Consider the following 18,995-nt stretch of genomic DNA (forward strand, 5'->3'; position numbering starts at 1 on the left):
TTTCAAATGTGCCTAAAGAAAATGTATTTAGATGATTTTCCTTTCAGCATTCTGTCCTTTTAGATTCAGTTCTTTAATGCCATAAAGTTCTTCTTGTGGTAACTTTGATTTTCCTTTCACCTGTGAAGATGGTGGTGATGGGCTTCTGCAGAAATGGCATTATACTTCCAACCACTGAAATGAAAAGTAAAGAATTGTTTTTTCTTGAGGCAAGTTGTATATGATTCATTTCTGTCATCTAATGCAACGTATATGATAACATAATCAAGGAGTTATAATAAAGTGAAAATCAAAATCAACAGGCAACTCTAAGCCAGAGACATACTACAGGGGGGGAAAAGGGAGTAGGATCAAAACAAGGAGGGGTGGGAATTTTATGGGGACGATAACCAAGATGAAAATGCATACATTGTACAAAAATGAAAAATGATGTAAATGATATATAAAATAAAAAGTATAAAGAAATGACGGGGGGGGGGGTCTCTCTGGTGGCGCAAGGGGTTAGCACAGCACTGTGATGCTGTCAGCAGCCTCTGTAGCATGAGATCGATCCCCAGCTGGCCAGGGAGCTACCCACATGGCACAGCAGACCTCTCCTGTCTCACCCACTGCTCCCCTCAGCAGTGTATTTCAGTCAGTCTGCCTGTTCTGTTCCCCTCTGTCACTGGAGATTGCTCTCATCCCCCCACCCCCGCACCTCTGTCCAGTATCCCAGTTCTTGTATGCATTAATAAATAAATCTTTTTTTAAAAAAAAAAAAAGACAGTGGGACCAGCATCATGGTATATAGAAAAAACAAGGGTATTAGAATAGGCTGACTTGATTTTAATCATGGGCTTGCTGCTTGTAAATTCCCAGACTTCAGTTTCCTTCTCTGTAAAATGGGATGTCTACTTGCTCTGTAGTGTTTATGCGAGGATGTGTGAGAATGCCTGTGAAATGCCTAATCTCACATCCATGGTATTGAAATTGTCAACTGTTAGTTATTTCTCTTATAAGAGAAACTGGCTTTAGCAATTTATTAGTCACTATTGGTTTAAAATAACACATGTTGCTACTCAAAAGACCAGAAGTATCTACACCAAATGTTTTTTAATCTCTAATTACAGGAGGTTTTTATTTTCTTTGTACTTTTTGGTACTTTCCATTCTCCCCTTCCCCCACAATGAACATGCATTATTTTTGTAATCTGACAGAATTATGAAATTAAGTATCAGTTTCTATCAGTTTACATTTATCTACTTATTACAATTCCTTAAGCTGAGTATGAATGAGTTCCAGGTAGAGTCTGCTAGTTGCCTGTGTCTTGACTGGGAGTGGATAGGGAAGCCCTAGAGGGGAGCTTGTGGTGTGGGAATGCATGAAATGAGATGTCGCCTTGTGCTTGTTGAAACTGATGAGGAGCTGTCTGCCACAGTGGTAGATGGGCCAGAATAAGGGTTACATAAGAAGCGTCTAATATTCTTTAAGGCACAGATATTTTCATAATTCAGAAAATCCTTGGTGTGCCCAGAGAAAATGGGATATTTGTCCATTTCACATTTATTCTCTGATGGCCTGTTAACAAAGCAGTAAGAAAAGCTATTTCTAATTATTATTAATTTTTTTAATTTTACTTTTTTAAGAAGTGGGGTACAGGCCAGAGTTGCAGGGGAGGGGGTGAGAAGATTCACCAGAGAAAGTGGAGAGCAGATCAGGCATGTGTACCGAAATACACTGCTGAGGGGAGCAGCAGGCAAGACAGGAGAGGTCTGCCACGACATGTGTGTTACTCCCTGGCTGGCTGGGATCCAACTCGTGCTGCAAAGGCCAAGGACAGCCTCACAGCTCTAAGCTTAACCCCCTGCACCACCAGGGAGGCCCCTATTTCTAATCATTTATTTATATATTTAAAATATATTTTATTTATGCATACAAGAACTGGGGTATAGGCCAGAGTTGTGGGGAGGGGAGGGTGAGAGGATTTGCCAGAGACACAGTGGGAAGCGTAACGGGGATATACTGAGATACACTGCTGAGGGGAGCAGCAGGCAAGACAGGAGAGGTCTGCTGTGCCATGTGGGTTAGCTCCCTGGCGGGGGGACTGAACTCTTGCCACAGTAGCAGGCAATAACTTGATAGTGCTGAGACTTTAATCCCTGAACCACCAGGGAGGCCTATTTCTAATAATTTAGAACACAGAGCTAGATTGTGAGCAAACTGGAAGAGGATGCAGGTTGTTAAGTTCATCCGCTTCTGTTAAAGATGTGGAAATTAATGTCCTGGATAGATTCTTGAGAACTGTTTTTATGTAACCATACATATTTTGTGATGAGGTTCATTTAAATTATGTGTCTGGCTCAGGATAGCCATTCAGCCAATATAAGAACATTAGAAGCCTGGTCTTTTTCTCCAAAATCAATTTTACCCAGATGGCTTTTTCCTATTGGCCAGCCACTGAGAAATCTCTGTCCAAGCCAGGAAGGTTTTTGCCCAGGCCTCTGCTACCATAGGACAATGTTGGGGTGTTCAGAGAGAACAGTGCAGGTTCAATGCTATGGAGTTACAAAAAATGCAAGAAAGGACATCAGAAATAGATCATTCTAGTAGGAAATTTCTTTTTGATGTTTCTATAACCCTGTTTTGTACTAGTAGAATATTATTTCCTATAATATTAAAGTTATCATAGGTATTGTCATTTCTCCTATTTTTAATAGTTTGAGTTCTGGAAAAATGAAGACTAATACCCTAAAGTCACTTTGTGATAAAACTATTACTACTCTTGGTGTTTATCTTTTCAATCAAAAAATAAAAATGCCTTTTTTCTATTGGTTTTAGTAATTTTTAAAGTGAAGCTCTCTCCAATTTTACTCAGTAACACTGGAAATTATTTAGCCATTTCGAAGTAATGTAGGGAAAGTAGGATTTATACACTTTGAAGATATCATCATGGCAGGTGGAACATATTTAAAAAAATGAAGTCCAGTTTCTTTTTTCATTTAAAAAAGTTTACTTAATTGCTTAAATAAAAAATAACATTAAAATAATTCTACATATAGTTACAAAGGATGGTATGGCTTGAAAAAGTCTCTTGTAATTTTGTGAAGATGAACATGCTGTATCCATGATGTTCTAAGAATTAAAGACTTCCAATACTTCGTAAAAGACCTCTACATGAACATGTTCACTTTAGTCAACCACTTTTATGGAATGAAAGCTTGTGAGAGATGGGGTGTGAGTTGATCTGGTTCCGAGAGATCTGGAAGTTGAGGTACCACTTTCAGGATGAATGGTCCGGGGATATTTTGCTGCAGTAGCTTGAGGAATGGTTTGCTGAAAAGATAAAGATTTGCTTTTATATCCCATAAAGTTACATATATCAAATATAATTTCATCATCTATAATACAACAGACATTTGTTAAACATTCAGTAGATACAGGTAAAGTTTGGGGGAATGATGGGGAAAGCACCCTTTCATAAGGTGTAATTCTTTTCCATATGGAATCGAACTCAGTTAGACTGATGTGCTCAATTCCTACAATCTGTAGGAGAGTATCTTCTAGAACATCACAAAAAGAACCAGGGGAGTCACCCCTCAAAGGGAAATTAAGTGGAATCTTACAGAAGCTTAGAAAGGAACTTTGTAGTGTTTGGAATAAGGGTCACCCCCAAGTTCTTCCCTCCTTCCATCCATCTTCCTTCTTCCTGTATCTGACTGTTAAGACATATAGTCCAATCTCAGGGAGCATGGGGAAAGCCCTGAGGAATTCAGTCTGATCTTTATTTCAAACCAGAGTAAAGTTGATCCCTCATATTTCACCTAGGAACTGACTGAATTAATGCTTTATGGTCACACAAGAGTGTCCTTCCCAGAGGCCTGGCATTCCCTTAAATGGATCACAACTTTCTATACAAGGAAATAACCAGATGCTGAGGACACGAAGGATACACATGCAACCTCAGGGCTCAGGAAACATCCTGGACATGAGCACTGAAGCATTAAAGTTAGTGCACATCTGACTTCATCTATACATGTAATATGTAAAGACACAATATGCAGGCGTACACATGACATGCATACATATGTGTAACATGAGTAAGCTTTCCTGTATATTACACCCAATACAGTTTCTTAGTAAGCAACAGCGATTTATTATCCAAGTAAGTTCTCAGCCCACATCAATGACTAGTACACATAGATTCCTATAGGGTGATCCATTTAGAAAACTCATCTTTAAAACGTATAGAATAAAATTATATATATTTGATAGAAACATTCACTATGTATTTCAAAAACTCTGAATAAAACCTCTTACAACAAAGGTCTCATGTCAGATTCTACTTTAAGAGTTTCTCTTTGAGGAAATGGAAAACCTTTCTTCAGGTGTTTTATATAAATGTTTCTTTGCACATAAATAACTGGATAACCATTATAAATGGGAGAGATTCTTGCAACTAGTATGAAATTGAGGTTGTTAACTACCTAATCTGACCATGTTAGAGGGACTATTTACTCCTTGGGGAAGATGGACAAGAGGAACTGTGGAAATAGATTCACATTACCACTGACTTCGGATTTACAAAGTGTGTCCCAGAATGAAGCAGATGGGGCTAAAGTGTCAGAAATCTGATTATTGGTTTCTCTGTAAGTACGGTTCCAGGTAATTCTAGATCTTGTTGGGATAAAATGAAAAATAGCACAGAAGACTGCCACAATGTCTGCTACATAATCCAAATATGGTAATAATGGAAGCAGTTTGTTGCTATCTAATTCATGGCTAGTTACTGGAGAAGCACAGCACAAAATTTGAGAGAAATATCAGAATACACTGGTTGTAAATCTTAAGTTCCTTGATTTTTCCTCTGTAAATAGGAATACCTATTGTTAGTATACAAACAAAGGTTGTCTAAGTTTTAATAAACACTCTGTGCCTTATCTCACTTCCTTTCTTTATACTCATCATATGTGCTGATAAAAATGAGTTCATTTTTGGACAGAAGAGCTAAAAAGAAACTTCTCTGAAGAGGAAATGCAAATGGCCAACAGACATATGAAAAAATGTTCAACATCACTTGTAATCAGGGAAATGCAAATCAAAACTACCATGAGATACCATCTTACACCAGTGAGAATGGCACATATTAAAAAAACTAGCAACAACAAATGTTGGCGAGGTTGTGGAGAAAAAGGAACTCTTCTGCACTGTTGGTGGGAGTGCAAACTGGTCCAACCACTATGGAGAGCTGTGTGGAGATTTCTGGACCTACTAAACATAGAGCTTCCATATGATCCAGCAATTCCACTCCTAGGTATTTACCCAAAGGACACAGAAACATCAATTCCAAAGAACACCTGCACCCCTATGTTTATAGCAGCTCTATTTACAATAGCTAAGCTTTGGAAACAACCCAAATGCCCAAAAATAGATGACTGGATCAAGAAGATGTGGTACATATATACCATGGAATATTACTCAGCATTCAAAAAAGATAAACACATGCAATTTGCAGCAACATGGATGGCGCTGGAAGGGATCATGCTCAGCGAAATAAGCCAAAAAGAAAAAGAAAAATACCGGATGGTCTCACTCATAGCAGGAATCTAGAAAACTTAAATAAGGGACCAGGAAAATGAATAACTATAAGAAAGTGAAAATCAAAATAACAAAAAACTATGAACCAGAGACACTTTTTGGGGGGTGGGGGCCGGGAGGGGAGGGATTGGGGTCAGAATGGGCATTTGCAATTGTATGGGGGAATATAAAAAGAAAATTTATTATTAAAAAAAAAATGAGTTCATTTTTGATAAATAATCTTGCATTAAAACGCATTAGAGAAGTCCTTTAAGGACTTTCAGACTTTGATAACTTATGAAGCCTAAGATAACGCTCCTTCCTCTGAGTTCTATCTGTAGCTGCTTCCTCTGTCTCGGTCTTCCATTTCACTGTGTGGTACTTTACCCGAGGCTAAATTTAAACAATCAACCCAGCTTCCTTGATTTAATCATCTAGCAAACATCTAGTGCCCAGATGAAAAAGATTTAAAATCATTCCATATATAGTTTTGCTAATACATTATCATACGAAATAGAGAGGAAGGTTGTCTTATACCGAGAATTTAAATAGAGGGCATTTTCTTTTAAAATTAATCCTTGTTTACAAGGCAGAGAACTATGGGTGCTTTGGTGGTGGGAGAGCTATGATGACCACATCTAAGGGGAGAGATCTACATTGTCAAATACTAACAAAGATGTAAAACAATGGCATTTCATTTAAAAAAAAAGAAAAAAATTTAAAAAATTGAAATTATACATAAGGAGGAAAATATTAGATTGCTAAGTAAATGTTCTCACCTTACAATAAAGAACACACAAGGAGATAAACAGCTCATAACATTTAAAAAGTCAATGCACATTACATTTCTCAATCAAATGAGTACTAATTTCAAATATGACACCGTCTCCCATTTATCACATGAACTTTCCCTGTAAGTCTCCAGATTTGTCAAGGGTTGTAAATAGGAAATCACACTCTTCTCATGAGAGTGTAAATGGCCTATGTAGTCTGGTGAGCTAGAGCTGCTTGAGAAAAATGCCCCCAAACGTTCAATGTGACTATACCATTGATCCTTGAATTCCATAACCAGATTGAAATCATGGAAATGTTAAAGACACAATGATAGCTGTTTTGAAAATGAAGACAGAATGCTATTATAAAAGGTGTTCTTATATGAAAACATTTTATATATGATATTGAGGTATAAGAGTACTATATGAGCTCGATGAGAGTTATAAGACATATCTTACAGAATGCTTTCGACTATTAATTATAGTATTTCTAAAAAACAATTAAGAAAATTCTGGGCCTCCCTGGTGGCCTAGGGGTTAAATCTCAGCGCTATCACCTCATGGCCTGAGTTTGATCCCAAGCCAGGATGCTAATCCACATATGGTGCAGCAGACCTCTCCTATCTCACCTGCTGCTCCCCTTAGCAGTGTGTATCAGTAAATCTATCCGTTCTGCTCCCTAATCTGTCTCTGGTGAATCCTCTCACCTGCACCTTTGGCTTATACCCCAGTTCGTCTACACAGAAAAAAAAAATCCTATTTCATCTTAAGGAAATGTTCTTGTAAATTTTCAAATTAAATTGTGTAAGAAATAATAGTGCTAGAGCCTCCCTGGTGGCGCAGGTGGTTGAGTACAGCGCTATGAAGCTCCTGCAGCCTTTGTAGAATGAGTTTGATCCCGGCCGGCCGGCGAGATACCCACATGGCGCAGCAGACCTCTCCTGTCTTGCCCACTGCTGCCCTCAGCAGTGTATTTCAGACAGTCTGCCTGATCTGTTCCCCGCCCTCCTGCACATCTGGCCTGTACCCTGGTTCTTGTATAAATAAATAAATCTTTAAAAAAAAAAACAATAGTGCTATATATCATTACTCTGGGAGCTAAGTACTCTTACTGCTCCCACTTACACAAGAGGTTTTTATTTATTTTTGGTTAAGTTTCATGCACTCTCCTTTACTGCAATCTGAATCTCCCCCGCCGCCCCAACTAGAAATATGCTGACAATTTTACTGAAAATAAAATGGGAGGTAAGGCAACTTAGAAATGAAACAAAAATTAAAATTATGAAAGCAAGGATGTGTTTCTTGTAACCAAATATCTGCTAGATGAACAGCTAGTAAATGAGTGGCTTTTCTCTCTTTCAATTAACAAGAAATCATTTTACCCTTGTAGCCACTAACACAAAAAATTACTTTTTGTATCTGAAAACTATACTGCTGGGAAGAAGCAATGTTTCTGAAATTAATTCCTAGAACAGGAAAGGTAGATTTAGAGAAGGTTTGACAATTTTAAGTATATAGAAGACTGTAAGAGTAGAAGGCAGAACAAGTACCAGCCATTATGAATTTTAATCTTCTCAACATGTCAACTAAGTGTTATAGTCATAAATTATCAAGAAAAGGGAATTTTGATCAAAGGTCATCAAATGTGTACTCACCACTGTGACTGGATGATGTTTTTCCACAACAACTGAGCTCATGGGAGGAGAAACTCCCATTATAGCTAAACTGCTACCAATTCTATTTTTTGAACCAAAATCACATCTCCCTGTGATCCGAGCTGTAATTGTTTTTCCAGCTTTCTGTTGTGCAGATGTCACAACTCTGGGCACATACTGAAAAAACAAAGTAATATATAGTTGGTAGAAAATCCATGGCGAAATCTATGGTACTTCAATAACTTATGAAGAAAATACACAGGCACTTAATAACCATATATTCAACCACTGTTCACAAGGAAAAAATAAAACTTAAAACAATGAGACCAAAAAAGCCAAATATAAAGCATCCCAAAATACCTTGCTAACGTTGTTATATATGGGATCTTAGCAACTTTCAAAATCATTTTATTTTGACCTAATTATAGATGCATAGGAAGGTACAAAGATATTTCAGAGAAGTCCTGTGTGTTCACTCAGTTGCCTGCAATGAATACATTTCACATTATTACAGCAAAACATGAAAATCAAGAAGCTGATAATTGGCACAGATCTGTTATTTCATCACATGTGCATCACTGCAATCAAGACACAGAACTATTCTGTCACCACAACGTTCGCCATCATGCTACCCTTTAAAGTTCTGTCCATCTCCCTTCCCCCACTACCCTTAGTCCTCAGCAGCCATTTGTCTATTTTTATGAACTCTTGATCCTTATGTAGAGTTAATACTATCATTAACATCTGCTTTTGTGTTATTTTTCTAACCATTTTGTTCAAATGTATATTTTCATGAAAAAGAGACCTTTTATTTCAAATGAGAGGTTTTTGTACTAATAAAGACCCTTTAAGTGTCTCAGTTCTTACCTTATTATATAAGATCATTTTTATAACAGAATTTCCCTTCTGGGGGCCTCCCTGGTGGCACAAGGGGTTAAGGTGCAACCTATAAAGCTAACCGCAGCCACTGCAGCATGAGTTCAATCTCCGGCCAGGGAGCTACCCACATGGCGCAGCAGACCTCTGCTGACTTGCCCGCTGGTCCCCTCAGCAGTGTATTTGTCGATCTGCCTGTTCTGCCTCCTACTCTGTCTCTGGTGAATCCTCTCACCCTCCACACCTCTGGCCTGTACCCCAGTTCTTATATGTATAAATAATCTTAAAAAAAAAAAAGGATTTCCCTTCTGAGTTATTTATGTAGATTATATTGCCAAAAATATATTAGAAGGCCAAATTCCTTCATATACAATAAAAAGCCAATAGATAATCAATACATGAAGAATGTAAATGATATGCTAATATCATTTAGGGAAAAAAGGTTAATTAGAGAAAACAAAAGAATTTAAAGAGGGACTTAGAGGGCTGTTTCTCTTATTCTTGTAGAAACTACTGGGATGTTTAAATTTTTATGAAAGTTAAATGTTTGAGAAACCAAAACTGATTCCAAAATATTTACAAATATGTTTTTGTGGACTAACTTCATACTTCTGACCTGAATTTTCCTATTTCTTATTAAAATAAGGTAAAGAAAAAATTTTATAAACTGCTAAAGATTCCTAAGAGCTATTTTTAAAATATGAAATCAAATACTGGCAAGAAAATTGTTTGTAAGAAATTGAAAACTGAAATACAATGGAGCTTGTAACTGATTTCTGCCCAATCACATTTAAGAGGTATGCACACTCCTTGCAGTGACAGCTACTCTCTCACTTAAGGGTGAAGGGAGGCATGAAAAACTGGAGAAGTCTAAACTAGGAGAAGTTTGAACTGAGAAAACCGCCCATAGATGATAACCTTAACTCAATGAGCTGAGAAATTGCTTTAGAATGCCTTCAACGAGATGAAAATATATACGTCAATAAAGTAATAAAACTTTTTAAAGAAACCTCTATACACTCATTTGAATTGAACAATTCAAAGTTGTTTTAAATGACTTGTATATTTATCAAGTTACTTGTTTTCAAATGTTTGTCACTTGTTAACAATGTTTACTTGGTAGGTAATTTAATTAAAAATTGTGTAAACTGCTGAATAAGTTGTTTGAAAGTAAATATGGATAGCTTAGGAAAAACAAGCTATTAGGGGGAAAAGACTGCTAAGTAAGGTGAAGTAAAAGTACCCAGAAGGATTCTGTAATCAGATTGCTCTGTGAATTCCATTAAGGTTCTTGCTTTACTTCACTAAACTAAAATTGGAAATCATAGAAAATACACTGAGTGTGGCTTACATTAAAAAAATGATTAACTACAATTTGTGGACCCACTCTTGATTTGGATCTACATTAAAAACTGGCAAATTAATATAAATGTATGTTTTAGGATAAAATAATAATCACAAGGTATGTACAGGTCATTTACATATATGATTTAGCTTTTTGATTAAATGATAACTTACTGGTGGCAGTCATGCTGGGTTTCAATAAAGTGATTTTAAGTCTAGCTGACTTAAAAATGGAAATTCTAGTATTTTAAACCATGTCAACATAAACAACAAAATCAAAAGGAATAAGAAAAAATGACATATTTAAAAAAGTGCTATATTTGTGGATTAATATTTAGCAAGGACATACATATTATTAGTTCACAGTACATACAGGTTCTGAAGCCAGACTATCAGTCTGACTTCTAATTCTGTTACTAACTGCATCCACGGTAAAGTTATTATAAGCATCAAATTCTTCATTTATAAAATGGGGAAAGTAGCACCAACTGCCTGCTGATACCCTATCACTTTCCTTTCAGATGAAAAGTAAAGTCAAAACAGAAACTTTTATTAAATAGCTTAAAAATCCAATTAAAACCCCTCAATTATTCCAACTGGAGTTAAAAAGAGTTAAGTGCCATCTACTGCTCAACTTTGTAAACTGCAAATATACCTGCCTGTAGAACTGCCTAATTATTTTCAAATATGTTTTCCACCATAAAATTCTGATATTTTATTTAACAAACTGAAGATGTCTAAAGGGAGAAATAAATTTACATATGAAGATATTATTTTGTGAGAAATGGTAATCCTCTTTTCTTCACTTATTTGTTTCCCAGCTCTTTGCAGTTCATTTTCTTCCACAAACACTTCCTTGTCTCTAATGGAAATACTGAGGGAGACTGGAAAAAATTTTGAGTATTCATAGGAAGCCTCTAGGGGTAAAATGAAGAGAAAGATAACTAGTTTTGGATCTCCCTTTTCCTACTCCCAACAATGGTTTCACATTAGGTAAGTTAATTGATTCATGTATTTGTTCTTTCTTTTGTTGTTATGGTTCTTTATAAAAACAAGAAAACATATTTGAGGTACTTCTGAGAACTGTGATTATATGAGGAAGAAAGAAAACCAGAATTACATTTACAGGTGGACTTATTTGTGATTCACCTTTCTCTCTAGCCCTAAAATCTGTACCTATGTGAATGAAACTGAATGTGTATGTTTTTGAATGAGTAAGATGTAGCTGTGGGGGGTGGGGGGTGAGAGGGAGGGGGGGGGAGAGGAGGGATGTCCACACAATATTGTGTTTCTCAGGTTTCAAAAACTTCATTGTTATCCCAGATTAAATTGGCTCCAAAAATAAGCAACAAAAATGGAGGTAAGCAAACTCATTCATTTAGGTCTTCCTGTACATCTTCAGGCTTTTTAAAATAATAAATGCAGATACACAAATGGTACAGCCAAATTGTAGGAAAGGAATTTAAAAAATTTAGCTGTGTGTTATCTGAATATAACAATAACAGACCAGAAATTTAAATGAATACTCAGTGTGCTTATTTATATGAAATCGTCTGTAGGATCACACTTCAAAAAGTGTAATCATGAAAAATAAATAGTTGAACATATGTCAGGATTGAATTTTAGTGTCTTATTTCTAAGTGAAAACCCCCTCACACATTCAAATTTCTCCGATCAGACGTTTTATTAAAACTGTGAATGAAGAGCAACATAATAAATAGTAGACCTCAACATTTTATCCTCCAAACTTAGTAGCATCCAAAAGGCAGAAATTCAGGAATACTAAATTTACTAAATTCAGAATCTCTGGAATACTAAAGATAACCAATTGTTTGACTGGCTCAGTGCCTCCCTCAGCTCGAAGGCTGTCTAGAGTGATCAGTTACCATCTGGTATCCTCAAATGGCCTGCAGAGGAACTACCTGGAACTTATATTTGCTAACTTCCTTTCTCTCTCATGTAAGTGGTTGGGGTAGGAGAGGAAAGGGAGACAAGAATTTTTTAACTATACAGGACTTTATGCCAGCACCAAGCCACAGTAGAAAAGGGTATAGTATTTTAAAACAAAAACCTGCTGAAGTCAGTATGATAAGCTTGACTTGTGTCCCTCCTCCTTTCTCTCCCAGAAACACTGCTGGAGGAATACAGTGTAACAACAGCAACTCCAGGGGTCAGAAACATGATGTGCTTTGTCTGGAATTCTTACCATATTAATAGCTTGATTATTCTACTTTAGGCAAGTTCTTCTACAAATCTCCATCCCTCTCTCTGTTGTCTCTAATAGCAGCTTAGTGATTCTAGGGAAAAATACTCCTATCTCTATTCCAGTTATGCATCAAAATTTAAAAACCTAATTGAATCAAGATGGAGTCACTACAGAGTAGTGTTGACGATGTATCTGCATCCAGGAAAGGAGAAAGCTGCAAAAAAGAGCCAATATACAAAAGAGCCAATTAAGCCACTAGATCCTTAAAAATACCAATTTCCTTCAAATTAAAAAAAATTCACAAATTAAATCTAATTTCCTGACTAGTTTCTGAAAAATGTAAACTAAAAAACTTCTTTCTTTAATTACCACTATTACAGTAGAACTTCCAAGTACAAATTAATATTTTGGCCACTTTTATTTTCTAATACTTTTTAATATTTAATATATGACCTAAATGCCACATCAAAGAATGGGAAATGGGAAAGTAGGTTCTGATTTCAAAATATCCAATATACAAGTAAGTTTGGAATCTTTACCCCAGGGTGGGCACTTTCAAGAAGAGTACTAACCATTTCTTCTGTTGCAGCAACAGCTGTAGACCCAGTACCAGGAGGAAACGTAACGTGAGCAGAGGAAGTGGAAGCAACCCCAGCAGAAGTGAGGGAAGCGGCAGAGGGGAAGGCAGCAGAGCTGGTGACTCCCATGGCTGCTGCTGGCGGGGTCAGTGGCCGAGCCCCAGATGAGGGCAGTGGAGCACCTGAAGGGTCCAAATGAGCAGAATGTTCTTTTCCTTGAACACCAGGACCATAGTCTTCCTTTCTAACATTTGTGAAGTCTGTCCCTATAAATCACAAATTAATTCCATTAAAATTCCTCTAAGATAAGATTACTTTTATTTCCCTAACAATGAAAATAAATAACAGCTAAAATTTGGTCATAAAAGAATGTAAAAATTTGTCACTTATTGGATAAATTCAATTAATTCATTTGTCAGTATTATCTGATTAATGTCAGTATTAACTACTAAAGATTTCAGAGCACTTCCCTCAACATGTTAAAGCTAATGAATGATTTACATTTATGAAAAAGATAAAAAATAAATTGTATACTCAACGTGCACTGCCATCACAACCATTACAATAACATCATCACCCTGAACCCAAGGATTTATATTTTTTAGTTATTTCATGCAATTATTCTGACCAATGGCCCTGTATTTAGATCTTCAGAATTATTTTCTGATACTGTCTACCTTACCTTCTCATTCTATATATTGCACCTATCCTAACTAAAACATTATGTTTTTATTCTTGATTTTTCAGCAAACAATAATATATCAATAAATAACATGAAAATCTTTACTTTTGGCAGTCAAAAGAACTAAGTTTTGCAGACGGATTATATAAGTCATGAATTAAGAGCACATTTGCACACTTATCAATTTTAGTGACACACATATAGTAACCTTCTCTCAAAACTGAACCTTCATCTGAGATCAAAGGAGTGAATAATACTAGCTTCCAGAAGCTATGGCAAAGGGTTTCTTCAAAATTTAGATATCTGGCCCCCAAGTATTAGAATTTGGTTAAAATTTCCATATAAGACTATACAGTATATGTGATACCAAACACTAGGATGAGGGTTTGGAAATTCAGTCTGAACTCTTTTCAGAATATCTGAACAGAGGGCAGCATATATCCCCATGTTTACATGGTTTTTCTATGTTGTCCTCTTTTCATCCAGAAATTTAGGCTTCTGTTTAAGTCTTTCTCTTAGACTATCTTTTATGTAAAACAGAGTAAGTTATCTAATTAACAGAGTATAATGAGGATTGTAATGCGCAGGTCTTTTGAAATCCACTGATGACAGGAATTCACTAAAAAATACTGCTTTTGCTTTGAAAACAGAATTCTCTGAGAACAAAGCACAAAGCTACTCAAAACAGTTAGGTTTCTAGAACCTGGCGTTAGCTGCACATAATAATAGACTTAAAAGCAACCAGAACAAAATAAATTACATTGTGTTATCAGAATACATGTTCTTCATAACCTGTTATGGGTATTTGTCTGGAGGAGACACAAATAAAATTTATTTGAATTTAAAATTTAAAATGGTAAATATATTAAGGTGGTAAAACACTGTGTCCCAAGCACAGGTCTTTTATAATTGAATGTAGGTGGCTCCAATGATAATAATTTATTACTTTATAATAAAGTGTCTGCTAAAAAGTGATAATTAAATCCTCCAATTTAATACATACAACTTGCTAACTGAATGACAATTCTATCATTGGAGGTGGTGAGTTTATTTTCATTGTTGACACTCAATTAAAAGACCATTTACTAGAGTATTAGGAAGATAAACTATTCAGCCTTGAGGTTTTATGATCCTAATTTTTAATGTGAATGTAGGCCACACACCATGACTGCTTCAGAAAGAACAAGATTTGACTTAACTCACAATTTACATGGCTTGTATAATGTTTGTTGATTCTTTAAAATGAAGGCATGGCAAGCACACAGAATTTATTTACTGTATAGAAATCATATTAATTTATAAAACGAAATTGTCACTGATAAACTGAAAGTCTCAAATAAGGTTTACTAATAGGGAATACTGAACAATGTTCACAAACTTACAAGAAAGTTAAGAAGCTGACTTGACTAAAGATCACAGTTACATCATGATTTTCATCTTACATGTTAAAGTATTTTGTGTCTATTAAAGAGCTTTCAATATTTTATTGCATGAGAACTCCCTATGAAGCAAGTAAGGGTGATTTATATTATCTTCTTTGTTCAGAGAAAAAAATTAAAACCCATCAGGAAAACAGGCCTCACTATAAATTGGTGGCAAAAGATTCTAATCCTGTGCTATTTTAAGCTACAGTGACAAAACTTATGATATGAACTACTCAGATTTCAGCCAAGCACAGACATTTCTTGAAATAAAATTACTTGATTTCTACAGATAGGCCTATATTTGTATCTGCTGAAAATGAGTTTTAGTGGAGGCTTTCTTAACTGGAACACAATAATTTTTTTAAACAGGACATGTATGACTAGATAAGGAATATTTAATCAACAAAATACTCAAGGAACTTGGCTACTTTCAATTTAGTTGATCAGCTCTTAGATGACTAAACAAATTTACATGGTAGATTTAAAACTGTGTATGACACTGTGGAAATAAAAATACCAGTGCTGTATAAGACATACCTATCACACAAAATTAGTACTGCAGACCACGCAATCACTGAAATTTCAAATTCTTTTTGAAAGAAGGCAAAGACTTAAGGAAAATAGTAACCTGCATCAACTCTGTTTTGAAATATAGTCATAGCTTCAAGATTTAATGCACATACACCCCTCATGAAAGCTTTCTTCATGGAATCTTCAAAGAGCTCTTTTTCATGTTGCATTCTTTGGATCTCAGCTTTTGCATTTTCCAAAGCACCAGATAACTAAAATAAGAATTTAAATAGAGATTAAGGTTTTGAGACACAGGAAGACTAATTTTTATTGTTTAAAAATAACGAAACAGGACCTCCCTGGGGGCATAGCGGTTAAGTCTCAGCCCTATCGCCGTTGCCACCTGAGTTCAATCCCTTAGCAAAGGAGACCTCTCAGTCTCACCCGCTGCTTTCCTTAGCAGCATATTTCTGTAGATCCACCTGTCCTGCTCCCCACTCTATCTCTGGTGAATCCTCTCATACCCCCTGTCAACCTCTGGTCTACACGCCAGTTCTTACATGTAAAAATAAATAAAATTAAATAAACCCAAACAACTAAATGCCTGCAATATTAACAGAATGTTTAAAAACTAAATGTTACCTATTGAATTAAAGTAGAAAGTGATATAAAGTATAATACACTTTTCACAGACCAGATCTAAAGTTACTGCATTTTTTGCATGCCATTTTGAAATGCAGAAAAATATTTATACAAGAAAACATTTTTAACATTAAATACTTTGTGTTATAATCAAGTTGGCAGGGCAGAAAAGAGGTACAATATAAGGGGGTGGTATTTGAGAAGATGACATTTAAGCAGAGATTTGGGGGACCTACGGGAGTGAGCCACATGTATCTAAGGAAGGTATGTTCAGATAGGAGCTTTAATTAAAGGTGAGTTTTATTAAAAAAAAAAAAGAACTTTGTGCTATAATGATGAAATTTTTTTTCCTTTTAGTATTTGGCTTCAAAAGACCCACTGCATTCTTCTCAGTATGGTTTTCATTTCATTATGGGTCTTGAATGCTTTCCCATGGAAACAATGTTGATATTATTAAAAGTCAATGGGAAAGTAATTTTAATTTCTGTACAACTGCTTTATGTCAACCTTGTAAGAACATAGTTTCTTTAAATTTAAGTATTTTTGGTTTTGTTCTTTATTTTTAGCTAAAGACTAAAAGAAGACGCAGAAGGAAGTATGCTTTCTAAGAGATATAAGGACTAGTGGGTGATCGGTATTTCCAAAAGAAATGTACATACAAGAGGTCCAATTCAAGTTTGCAGGTCAGAGTTACAATGATTTACAATAAATCTGTTCAGTCTGACTAGTGTTGTTATTTTCCAACAGTGTCTCATCTGAACCTACACTGCATTAAATAGAGTTGGAGACTATAAACTAATAGTAACTGGTGCTATTTTTATTACAAGAAAGTGAAAATTAAAAAAGTTTACCATAGCAACTTTGTTTTCATAATCATTGGAAATCTGGACACAAACTTCTTCAGCTCTTGCTTGACAAGCTCGTTCGATCACATCTTTCCACTTCCTTTCTACTACAGAACGCCAGCCTTTCCAGGTTTTCTTCAGTAAAGTTCTCTGGAAGTACTGGTCAGCTAGTTTATTTTCATAAACCTAAGTGAAAATAATATACAACCTCAAAAACACAGTGGACTGGTAATATATTGGTAGCAATACTATGTAAACAGAACACTGTGATAAGCAGTGGTCTACATTATTATTTTTTTTAATCCTGTGTAATCATATTATTCAGATCTGCAGATAGGAGGACAGGCTCAGAGAGGTTTAGTAACCAGTCTAAGTCACACAAATGGGAAGGGAAAAAAGCCAAGCCTGTCTCCTCCAGAGCCTGAGCTCTTATCCATTACAGCTTTGTTTCATACACCTAAACAAGTTACAGGGAAAAACTGACTCAATGGGAACTTAATGCAGATTCTTCTTTTATTAAGGGATTTTAATTCTTTTTAAGTGGTAGTTCCAACTTCCAATTTTCTTAAATTTGAAGTTATTCAATGTTGCTTCACCTATTTTAGCTAACATTTAAATATAACATTCTCATTATGTCACATTTATTATAACTTCAAATATATGGGTTTTTTAAAATAAATATGGCATATTTACTTTTACATAGTTCATTTCAATATGATTAATGAAGATTTAATCTATTGGGATTAATACAAAAATGAAAGAACTAGAAAGTATTTTTAAAGGAGAAATCTTATTACGTGATAGTAATAGCCTTTTCCTTAAATACAATCTTGGAACTCAATACAGAGATTACTCCATGGCTCACATGGGTATCACATAAACCAAAACAAAACCCCACCGTCTATACTCTTGAATCTCTATAGCCTGATTCTTGTGGGATATATACATATGACTTTTTCACTTTTGATACAATAATTTAGTTTCAGTTTATATTTACATTGATATACTGATTTATTTCTTAATGAAAAGATGCTTAAGTTTAAATTATATAAAAACTAATGATAATCTTTAAGAAGCTATACAGATATGGCTTTCTCTGATTCACATTCTAAGGCAAGTCTACACAACAAACATTGATGCAATTTTATAATGTATAAATACAGTATCGTCTCTTTATGAAGGGAATATATTCAGGCATTTTAGATAGAAGCAATATAGGGACATATGTTAAAGACTACAAATTTTCTCCTCATAATCACATCTGAGATTAAATTTATTAAAGGGGTTCCATTACCAGGGCATTTGTAATTTAAATACAATCATTATAAACCAACTATAAAGTAGGAAATGATACATTAATAGGTCTATAAAACCTAACAGTATTTTTTCCTAAACTATACCAAAATTGATTTCTGTGAAATAAAACAACATTACAGTATAAACTAATTATTAGGAACAAATCTTTCTTTGACTAACAAGAATTTTAATATGTGATCCTAAATGCTTTTGAGTTCAGAAGTCTTAATATTTGTCAGTCATTTTTTTCACACTTACGTCCTGTCTGGATTTAACATGGCCAATTCGCCAGTGGAAGAATGTTCTCATCAACTCTATCCTTTCCTTTTGCTTGCCTATGGCATGAGACAAGCTAGAAATCACCTGCAGAGAGCAATTAATCCAATTATTGTGAGATTACCTTAGGAGAGAGTTTAGAGGGTAAAAGTGAAAATGACTGGCATTAGTAGCTAGTATTTCAGAAAACTGAGTTGTGTAAAATGTCCAATTTTGTATTATAGCCATAACACCAAAAGATAGGTATATTTAAAAAAAAACAAACTATAATCTTAACTGAGTTCCTAAAGCAGCTGAAAGCTGCATTTGCAGACAACCAGCTGAGGTGTCTGCTG

The 18,995-nt window shown here is 35.3% G+C and overlaps 1 protein-coding gene and 1 long non-coding RNA gene across 8 annotated transcripts in view; one reads left to right on the plus strand and one right to left on the minus strand.

Moving 5' to 3' along the window:
* LOC119261191 (uncharacterized) overlaps positions 1-17,126 on the plus strand; it is a 57,945-nt gene extending 40,819 nt beyond the window's left edge. For 4 of the 5 annotated variants that reach the window (XR_005128961.2, XR_005128959.2, XR_005128960.2 and 1 more), the window contains 2 exons: positions 11,023-11,194; positions 12,997-16,792. This is a non-coding gene — a long non-coding RNA (uncharacterized LOC119261191). The other variant, XR_005128958.2, reaches the window with a different exon arrangement.
* The window catches only part of POC5 (POC5 centriolar protein), a 36,904-nt gene continuing 20,883 nt past the window's right edge, over positions 2,975-18,995 (minus strand). For all 3 annotated transcript variants that reach the window (XM_037530417.2, XM_037530413.2, XM_037530414.2), the window contains exons 8-13: positions 18,643-18,747; positions 17,095-17,274; positions 15,720-15,873; positions 12,980-13,251; positions 7,982-8,158; positions 2,975-3,312 (exon numbers count right to left, since the gene is read on the minus strand). In XM_037530417.2, coding sequence (XP_037386314.1) covers positions 3,169-3,312; positions 7,982-8,158; positions 12,980-13,251; positions 15,720-15,873; positions 17,095-17,274; positions 18,643-18,747 — 1,032 coding nt within the window. In that variant the 3' untranslated portion in view covers positions 2,975-3,168. The remainder of the gene's footprint in view (positions 3,313-7,981; positions 8,159-12,979; positions 13,252-15,719; positions 15,874-17,094; positions 17,275-18,642; positions 18,748-18,995) is intronic.

This window comes from Talpa occidentalis, unplaced genomic scaffold, assembly GCF_014898055.3.
Source record: "Talpa occidentalis isolate TD23 unplaced genomic scaffold, MPIMG_talOcc4v2.1 talOcc4.6, whole genome shotgun sequence".
In the NCBI taxonomy this organism is placed as follows: domain Eukaryota; kingdom Metazoa; phylum Chordata; class Mammalia; order Eulipotyphla; family Talpidae; genus Talpa; species Talpa occidentalis.